The sequence below is a fragment of the Sitodiplosis mosellana genome, unplaced genomic scaffold, assembly GCF_009176505.1.
Source record: "Sitodiplosis mosellana isolate CC-2019 unplaced genomic scaffold, AAFC_SMos_1.0 Smas_scaffold_6102, whole genome shotgun sequence".
In the NCBI taxonomy this organism is placed as follows: Eukaryota; Metazoa; Arthropoda; class Insecta; order Diptera; family Cecidomyiidae; genus Sitodiplosis; species Sitodiplosis mosellana.
Window position 1 is genome coordinate 97,274 of NW_022601343.1, and position 10,397 is coordinate 107,670.

Genomic DNA, 10,397 nt, shown 5'->3' on the forward strand with positions numbered 1-10,397 from the left:
CAAGGACCAACAAATATGGAATAAATTTTTCAACTATTTTGCATTCAATAAAACTGGCGTCTATCGTTTATATTGAAGCTCAACATCCTGACCAAACCGAAACATTTCTAGCTGCGCTGTAATTTCTCAACATTTTTATCGCGATGCAACAAAAACAAAAATTCTCCGCAATTAATTTTATATGAAAAAATGTCGCCACAATTTTTTGTATTTTTTCAATTTCTCAAGTGAAGCCTTCTAATGAGAAAAAAAATAGAGAATTCATAAGAGTCCCTACATTTTTTGCCACTGCAAATGCTATGGCACTAGTTTTTTTACATTAGGTACTTCGACTTGAATTTTTTTCGTAATTTTCTCATAGGATTTCACACATTTTTAACGCAACTCGATCACAGAGGAAATGGAAACTCGAATAGATTATCTCATTAAATGAGATACATTATGGGATTCGACACAATCAAATCGAATTAAATTCTATCTAAATAATACGTAATAAAAATGAAGTATGCAAATTAAAACGTAATCGTTAGCAAAATTTACCGTTGTAAAAAAAAATATTTCCAAATTTTGTTTCAAAAAAACTCATTTTACTTGAATTTCAGACGAAATTGGAGCCAATTTTTTTAAAAATACATATGAACGAACAGTTTTTAGTGTTGAATCGTAACTTTATTTAATTTGGTTTCCGAAAATGAACATTAATTGATTTTAAAATCTTTTTTTCTTGGTTTTGCTCTCTTTTTATCAAGTTTGATAACATGTAATATCAAACTGATCACTATGGAAGAACAACAAGTAAATAGCCACACTCAAAAATTTGCGAGTAAGTGGGGTGCGCATCATTGATTTATTAATGCCAATTTTAGTAAAGCATTTGTACAATTAATACAATATTATCGCCTCCCAAAAACGAGATTGGTTATAAAAATAATAAACTATCATTATAAAGTATTTAAACATAGCAATTTTTTTATTGACAATTTTGAATTTTCAGATTTGGTCAACATCGATTCGAATACCAACAAGGGAAATGTTTTCATTTCATCATTTTTTTTAAATTTAGCATTTTGATTGAATGTGTTGGCTGCGAAAATATCAACAGAAATAGCGATAACAACAGTTTTGCATCTGAAATATGAAAAGATTTTGGCGAAAGGTTATCAAACTGATATTTGCTCAAGTCATATGTCCAAATATGTATGTGTCATGTTATACACTTTTTGTGATCTCTACCACTATTATTATTATTTATTTATTCACCGTCTAATCACAGACTGAATAGCATAATACAATTTGTACACATTCCATAATTTTACACAAGCAGTGACACACCCCGAATCGGATCACCTAGCCACCAGCCCTAATGACTTCGAAGTGGCGTTCTGCGGCGACCGATTGTGTTCACCACCTCTAAACATATAGTTCCTCAAATACATTGTTGTCTAAATTTGCCACATTTCTAATGAATATTTGTCTCGATGCTGAGTCTAAAAACGTTTGTCTTACTTTATTGAAATACCTACACGCTAAAATAAACGGTTGGTTACGGGCGTAGTCAGTACCAAAAGTCTCAATTCTAACTAGATCTCTGTTTCTCACATTTCTTTGGTTCCTATTGTCTACTCGTCTAGTATATACAATTTTTTCCCTCAGTGCTGCGCTAATCAACTTTCCTAATAAGAGATCATAAATTGAAAATACTGGGGCATTTATACGCCGCCTCCAAAGCGGTTGAATATTCAAATTATCACATCTTAATTGGTACGATGGCAATCTGTAGTTAGCATCTCTTTGGTAAATTCCCCTAAGTGCCCAGATTACAAAGTCTTTCTGTACTGATTCAATTTTGTTAATGTATGACTGGTGATACGGATGCCACACTACACTAGCATACTCCAATTTCGATCGAACTAAGGCACAGTATAACAGTTTTGCTGATTCTATAGTAAACTTGTGTTTCAGTGTCCGCTTAATAAAACCTAATGCTCCGTAGGCGCTAGCTACTGTTGTATCGATGTGGTTGGCGAATGTGAGTTTCACGTCAAAAATGACCCCCAGGTCTCTGTGTAGCTCAACTCTACCAAATATGTGCTGCCCATTGTTTATCGTGTATTCATATCTTCGTACGGTGATGTTTTTAGCATACGTCATGACGAAACATTTCTTCAGATTAAGGTACAGCTTGTTGAGCATACACCATTCGTGCAATTGGTCAATGGCCATTTGGAATAGGCAGGCATCATTAAAACTATAAACGTCAGCGATCAACATCAACAGAGACACTATAGCACATAGCATTAAACGCACTATTGCTTCACTCTTTGTATACACTTTGACATCACTTATGCTTTGGCGCGCGTCGTACGTTTTTCAAACGTTTATGTTTGATTCAAGTATTTCACCGATTTCACCGAATTTTCTTACTCAATATCAATATATCCATTCTTACTTGGAAGTTTTTTTTTATGGCAATGATGTTTTAAAATATATTTTGTCGAGAAATATTTTTTTTTTCAATTTCCAAAATTAAATGAAATCAAAACACATAACATGAAACGCATTCATAGCGAAATGCATATGTATTAGTTTGTACTTATTCATTATAATGTATTTAGATAGGACGCTAGCGCGGCCTTTGTGATCTAATGGATTGTTATTCTAAGCAGAGCGCTTGATTGTTATTCATTTCAAAATGAACGGAAAAAATCTTCAAATTTCCTACATAACATCAGTTATAATTTATTGTGTTAATTCAGAAATTTTTCAATTAGAGGTATTTTTTATTATTTAATATATCTATCTTTAATACATCCAACGTAACAGATGGTGATCTATTATAATATATAACATTTATTGGTTTTTTTTTCTTCAGCGGGCTACACAAAACCAACTATCATGTCCCAGTGGTGAAGAATTGGTTATCAAGTCAGCAACTTCAAACACAGAATATTTTAGAAAAGAGTGCAGTGAAAAAAATTCTTGCAACCTAGTTTCGAATATAAATGTTCGTATTGAATATGCGTGTCTTCAATGCATCAAAACTAACATATGCACAAATGGATATTGTAAAGACAATATAAATCAATTGATTAAAGAAGAAATCAAAAAAAAAATTTCGGCAAAGAGAGTAAAGAGAAATGACGGTCACGGCCCCGAAAATGAAGAACCCATCCTTCTTGCCGCTTTGTCCAATATGTACAAGTGTATGGGAAATGTTCATACTACTCGAATCGCTGAACGTGATAATCCAGTTACAGAAAGAATGGATATGGATGTCCAGCTTAACGGAAATAGGATAGTTCGAATACCTGTATTCATAAAAGCAACTATTTTTCGGAGACATCTGAAATCGTATACATCGCGTGATACTTGGAAAACCGCAGTAATAAAACAAATGGAAGACATGAACTTCATAGAAGAATATGACGAAAAGGGTCATTTATTGGCTCATTCGTTGGGAGGAAACGAAGATGTACCAAATATAGTTCCAATGGCGAAAAATCTTAATCGGCATGGAGGGAAAGATGAGGAACAGAGAGATGCTTTGAGAGAATTCGATTTTCCACAATCAGAATGGAGAAATATCGAGGGCCGCTTGAAAAAATTTCTTGAGAACAATCCTGGTGGGCGAATCGACTGGATTCTCGGTTTGCGTTACGAAAATGCAGTCCGGAATAATTTCCGCCCTACTCATTTCATATCTCAATTCAATAGGTTCTCCTCAATTAACCCTGAAATCCTGGAGCATCGATCGGGCCAAATAGTGTACAAAAACACCAATGATTTGTCCCCTTGGCTTGACTATGATCGTCCCATCTAAAAAAAGTGTATTTGGTGGCTTGTAAAACATTCTTCTCATCCATCATTGATTGTGATGTGAAAGAAATCCAAATAAAAAACTTTAACAAAGTAATTTCTCGTGCGATTTCAATTTGCCTATTTTACATTCTTCTAACTGAAGAAAAGATGCAGAACATTTTATTTCTTTTTCTTCCAACATTCTTCTTTAGTTTTCACATCGCTCCAAATATTTAAAACAGATACCACAAGTATTTTGGTCACTTTAGGCGCGAGAATTGACTTTGTTAAAGTTTTTTCATTTGATATCAGCTGTTTTGTGATGAAATGTCGAGATAAAATAAACAGTCTATGTTACATTTGATTATGAATGCAATAAATTATTATAAATCCCAACAATAGTTCATGCTATTTCTTATTCTTGGGCTATTCATTTTGCATGTCCATTATTCTTTTTTTCACTAATTACTCTTAAAGTTCAACTATTACTGAACTATTAGCTTCGAAATTTGCCTTAGATGACAAGATATGCGAACAAATGCAATGATGATGATGATCAGGACGAACTGAGCTGGATTGTCGTTGAGTTCGTAAGCATTGTTCCACGTTTTCGGAGACACGTTTTCGGAGATTAACCAAATTGGAGTTAATTGTCGTTGGCATTAGTCGGTGCAACACATAGTATTTGTTCCAAAATTGCACAAACCTGGTGCACTTTGACGTTTGGTGCAAAGATGATTTTTTCAATAATCCGCGGAAAAAGTTTTCCATTTGAGCATTTTTTGAATTTGAATCTTGATCTGATCGAAGCGATGGACTCTCCCTTTATTGACGGAGTTCGTATTAACGGTTTGCATTAAACGAATCAATGCTTGTATGTTGATTTAACATTTTGGTGACGAAAATGTCACATTGCTCGTCACGCCTAAATGTTGATTAAAATAGGGATAACAACAGCGAAACCACCAGTCTGAAAACAATCTAGCGAAAGGATCACTGTTTTCCGGAATCATTTGCCGTTTTTTTTCAATCGAAACTGTGAACCCATTTAAAAAAAAGTACAGAAATCTACACGTTAGTACGATGTAAAGAAAAAATTTGCGAAACTCATGATCGATCAAGACGTTGCAACATTAAGAAGCAGTTAAATACATTTTTAGTAGTCGACCTGCTGCACATATTTTGATATGAATTGGCTGGAAATCAATAGACATGGTTTGAAGCATGACCAAGTTTAAATACTAGTGCGAGGATTGCCAAACCTATTTACACTTTGTCCAAATCAATGTTCACTTTTCAAAGTAGAGCAACGAGTTACTCACTCACATACGCAACGATTATCTCATTGAATGAGATACATTATGAGATTTGACACAACCGAATCGAATTAAATTCTATCTAAATAATACGCAGTGACTTTTTTTGCTCCGCCAACCCTGGTACAAATATTTCTTAGCGCCCTTAACAGTAGGGCAGCCGGACATGATTTTTTGAAAGACACAATTTTTGAAGAGCATGCGAAGTTTTTCCCAGATTCCATAAGAGGATCTGGAGCCACTATATGCAAATGATATCTTTACCATAACGATTTTGACCCTTTAGTAGATATTTAAAAGTGGCGCCTTCAGCGCTCTCGTGCGCTCTCAAATCGTTTGCGCTCTGGTGCATTGCACCACTCCACTCCGTAAAAGTGGCAAACGGACGGACAGAGGACGAACATTGCGTGTCCGTCCGTCCTTTTATTGATCTTGTCCTTATGACCCATTACTAAAAAGGACAAACGGACATTTGTCCTAATGTTCCATTTCAAATTTTGTTTCAAAAAAACTCATTTTACTTGAATTTCAGACGAAATTGGAGCCAATTTTTTTTAAATATATATGAACGAACAGTTTTTAGTGTGGAATCGTAACTTTATTTTATTTGGTTTCCGAAAATTGAACAACAATTGATTTTAGAATTTTTTTTTCTTGGTTTTGTTCTCTTTTTATCAAGTTTGATAACATGTAATATCAAACTGATCACTATGAAAGAACAACAAGTAAATAGCCACACTCAATAATTTGCGAGTAAGTGGAGTGTGCATCATTGATTTATTAATGCCAATTTTAGTTAAGCATTTGTACAATTAATACAATATTATCGCCTCCCAAAAACGACATTGGTTATAAAAATAATAAACTATCATTATAAAGCTCAAGTATCAAAAACAGAGCCATTTTTTATTAACAATTTCACTTTCATAGATGATTCTAATAACTCTACGGAAAATATCTTTCGTTTGGGCATTTTTTAAATTTAAATCTTGAACTGGACGCTCGAATGGAATAATGGATTGAATTCACCCTCTTATCCACTGAGTTCGTTTTCAGATTGACGATTTGCATTAGACGAATCAACGCTCGCATATTGATTAAACGTTTTGGTCGAAGATGTCACATTGTTCGTCGCGCCAAAATGTCAAACAAAACATAACAAACAGTGAAACCATTGTGAAAAGATTCTAAAGGGATTGTTGTTTATCAGAATCATTTTTATTCAAAATTTTTGTCGCAACAACGGCGAACCTATTAAAAATCTACAGAAATCGAAACGTAAGTACGATGTAAAAGAAAGGGAGCGTTAAAAGACATGATCGCATCACTAAAAATTAAAGAAATGCATTTCTGTAGATAGTAGTCGTTCTGCGGCAGACATTTTGTTGTGAAATACGTATTCGCCTTATCATTATGCAGAGCTCATGAAAAGAGTTTTGCCCTGAAAAAGAGTTCGTTGTCAATTTGAGTGTATGTTCAGTTGCAGGCATCAATCAAGATGGAGAAAATGGAGGAATCGACAGAGTCCACAGTCACTGAAGAAACGGAGCTGTTGGATTTCCCAGATGAGATCTTATTGAACATCATGATCCATATGAACGATACAACTCTCCTGAATATGGCTCTCGTTTGCGAACGCTTGAAAGCCATTGCTAAAGAGGCGTTCACAAAGAAGTACAACGGTACAAACCAAAGCAGTTACTTCGAAGTCAACATATCCCATCGAAATCTGATGGTCGAACGCGAACAATACCAGCCGTTGTTCAGTACATTTGGCGAGAATATGGTTGCAATTTACATTTGGTTTTCTCGCGGTAATGTAGCCCGTAACCATTGGATCTTTGCAATGATTCGACGGTTCTGCATCAATTTGTCAAAGATTGAAATTGGAGGGGGTGATGAAGTTGATCTGTTGAAAATGTTTCGATCGCTTCCAAAGCCATCGCTCACACATCTTGCTGTCTTATACACAAACGCTGCAGATACAAATTGGTCAGAATATCGACACCCAAATTTGATCAAATTCCATGTAGATGAGGGGTGCAACTTTGAGCAACAGGAAATCGTTGATTTCATCAGCACAAATACTCAATTGGAAGAAATACATCTCAAAAATGTGGAGGTCGATAACTACGTACCAATCCTCGAAGCAATCGGAAACAAGTGCGAAAACTTTCGCAAATTGGAAATCATGGATTGGCATCGAGATATGGTGTGGAACAGCGAAATGATCGATATTCTATGCAAATTGTCCTCACTCAACTGCCTGGAGATCAATGCGCATGGTCTGAAGCTTGGCCAACTTGAATCGCTGGTCCGACGATTGCCAAACCTATCGTCACTTCGTCTAAATCACACTGCTGCCACTTCGGAAATCTACGAAAATCTCACACGAGCAGTTTCAATTTGCCAACGCATTTCCGAACTCAAAATTCGAACCAAAGATCCCGATTTCGCAATGTTGACCAACGAATTACTCACTTACATCGCTGATGAAATAATGATTAGTAACAAAATGGTAGTGCTCAAAGAAGCTGAAGATGAGATAGTCATTGTCAAAGGAGAGGTGCAGCGAAATAAGGTCATCGTCTACAAGCATGATGCTACCGACGGTAACCAGCCAGCAACAAATTTCTTGGATCTGAATGACGATTGTTTGGCCAAAATCATCGAGTTCCTCAAACCAAAACACCATTGCGCATTGTACGATACTTGCCAACGAACCCGCAAAGCAGTCGAGGAATTCTATAGCAAAAATGTATTCTGTGCTCGCTTCACTTCGAAAGAAGTCACTGAGAGCATTTTGTGGTGTTTGGGAAAGCAGATCCGGTTGATGAAGCTCAGTCGATATTGGATTTCAACGCGAAACGAGTTCGAAGAACTGTGGCGACGCATCAATCAGTACTGTATCAATTTGAACCAACTAACCATTGTAGCTCGGATAAATCGTAATGGTGATGATTTTGTGACTCAAGTGGACTGTGAATGGCCATCGGCGGAGAAGTTGATGTTCACCACGTACCGAGTCGACTATGAAACTTTGTGCTCAATATTCTGTCCATCGTTGACTCATCTGGAAGTCAGCAATCTTCGAATCGATGGCAATATTTTGGACCATGGTGATCACTTTCGTCATCTGACCGTATTGAAAGTAAGCAACCCAAATACATAGTCATTGAATCAAAGCATGTTTAGTTCTGCTATTGTTTCCTTTCAGTTTGGCTACTACAATGAAAGTGTCAAGAAATTTCTGTTGGCCGTAGATGACAAGGTACTATACGAACAAATCCAAGAGCTATCGATTGGGTCACAGCATTTTATGGCTGAATCAGATGCAGATGATGAAACGGACGATGATGATGATGACGAACCGAGCCAGGATGTCGTTGAGCTCGTAAGCATTGTTCCACGTTTTCGGAAATTAACCAAATTGAAGTTAATTGTTCCTGGTGTCAATCGGTGCAACACAAAGTATTTGTTCCAAAATTGCACAAAACTGGCGCACTTTGGAGTTTGGTGCAAAGACGATCTTCTATCTGGTGAACTGTTCGAGCACATCATGGACAATTGTTTGCACATTGGTACCATTCGATTATTTGGCCATGGAATCTACGGAGGTCTTTTACAAATAGTCAGCGAGATGTTCCCAAATGCATCAGTTGAGGTCGCCATTTAGGACAACATAATATTATCGGTTACTGATGAAGATCCAGTTGTATCAAGCTACATCCTAGAGCTACATTATTCAAAAGAGCAATTAGATTTAAGGGAAAACCAAACAGTTTGCGGGCCAGAAATAGTTTATTGAATACTTTTCGACGCATCGATACACATACGATTTACTAAACGTAAACGTGAACCTAAACTAAAACTATTCAAGAATAGTAAAATATTTGAAATATTAATGGTTTGATGAGCTTTTTTATTAATTCTAAGAATTTGTAAACAATCGTGTGTGTGTGCATCTCTCGCGTGAAGAGTTTGATGACAGACAGAAAAAAAGAAGAATCATTTTCAACACTATTCTTGAAACAATTTTCTCCATAAAAACGTCCCTCCAAACAATTTCATTAACATTTTTTTCTGATTTCCTTTGCAAAAAAAAATGTTTATGTATATTTGTAAGCTTTCACATTGGAACGTCTAAATAAAGTGCCAAATTATATTCAATGGTTAGTTAGTTATCATTAAGATAAGTCTGGTTAGAGACTGACGACAAAACTCAAACAAAACTTAGTTCCTCACTTATTTCTACTAGATGAGAATATTAAAATGTTGGAAACATTTGTTGTTTGGATGAAAGTACAAAATAATATGCAAATAAATTCATTTAATGTGCTCTTTATTCATTGATTTTTGCAGCGTTAAAAAATAATAAACTCTCATTACAAATCTGATTTGGTTGACTACTAATATTAATTCAATTTTTTCGCTTTTTCGAGAAGCAATTATGATTTTTTTCAATAATCGACGGAAAAAGTTTTCCATTCGAGCATTTTTTAACCCTCTAATGCATTAATTTTCCCCAGGGCTGGGAGTACTGGTACTTGGTTGATTTTTGGCCATAGATAATAGGGTGGATCGATTTTGAACAAAAGGCTCGATCTATCCGGAACATACTGCTATCGATAAAGAGCCTCAATACGAACAACTTTTGTTCGGGGACCTAAGGTCTAAAGGACAAACTGGAATTGCCCCTGTTGATTTTCTGAGAGGAGTTTTTTCCTTTATTTTTAGGGTTTTCGACCATATTTTTCTTTGAAATCAATTTGTTTTCGTCATTTCTTCAATTTTCACATAATTTATTTACACAAAATCTGTATAAAAACACTGACTCAAATACTTACACCGTTTAAATCAATCCTTATAGACATACATACAATTGATTTCAAAGAAAAATATGGTCGAAAATGTAGGAAATGTGGAGAAAATCAGACATTCCGTATGGCTGCATATTGAGCTGAGCTATTTACAAATAGCTGGCTGTTTGGTACATTTTGATTTTGTGACTATCGAGACATGCAAATTCATGTGAGATGATAAATTTGGGACACCTTTTTCCATCCTTTCCATGAACTTGTGTCATAAATTTATCATCTCACATGAATTTACATGGTTCGATAGTCACAAAATCAAAATGTACCAAACAGCCAGCTATTTGTAAATAACTCAGCTCCATATGCAGCCATACGGAATGTCTGCTTGCATGATGTTCCATACTCCCCAACGACATTCAAATATATGGCCAAACGGATTTCTCGATTCGGGCAATTGAATGGGCTC

The 10,397-nt window shown here is 35.6% G+C and overlaps 2 protein-coding genes across 3 annotated transcripts; both read left to right on the plus strand.

Moving 5' to 3' along the window:
* The first annotated feature begins 2,681 nt into the window (after positions 1-2,681).
* On the plus strand, positions 2,682-4,724 carry LOC129573601 (uncharacterized). 2 transcript variants are annotated; one of them, XM_055454352.1, is made up of 3 exons: positions 2,682-2,773; positions 2,873-3,647; positions 3,715-4,724. In XM_055454352.1, the coding sequence occupies exons 1-3, from the start codon at positions 2,693-2,695 to the stop codon at positions 3,762-3,764; spliced, it is 906 nt and encodes a 301-aa protein (XP_055310327.1). In that variant the 5' UTR covers positions 2,682-2,692; the 3' UTR covers positions 3,765-4,724. The 2 variants fall into 2 exon arrangements, with proteins under 2 accessions (XP_055310327.1, XP_055310326.1); XM_055454351.1 differs by having other exon boundaries at positions 2,873-4,724.
* A 1,511-nt stretch (positions 4,725-6,235) lies between these two features.
* On the plus strand, positions 6,236-9,527 carry LOC129573603 (uncharacterized). The gene is made up of 3 exons (XM_055454355.1): positions 6,236-6,392; positions 6,595-8,265; positions 8,332-9,527. The coding sequence occupies exons 2-3, from the start codon at positions 6,613-6,615 to the stop codon at positions 8,788-8,790; spliced, it is 2,112 nt and encodes a 703-aa protein (XP_055310330.1). The 5' UTR covers positions 6,236-6,392; positions 6,595-6,612; the 3' UTR covers positions 8,791-9,527.
* The last annotated feature ends 870 nt before the right edge of the window (positions 9,528-10,397 follow it).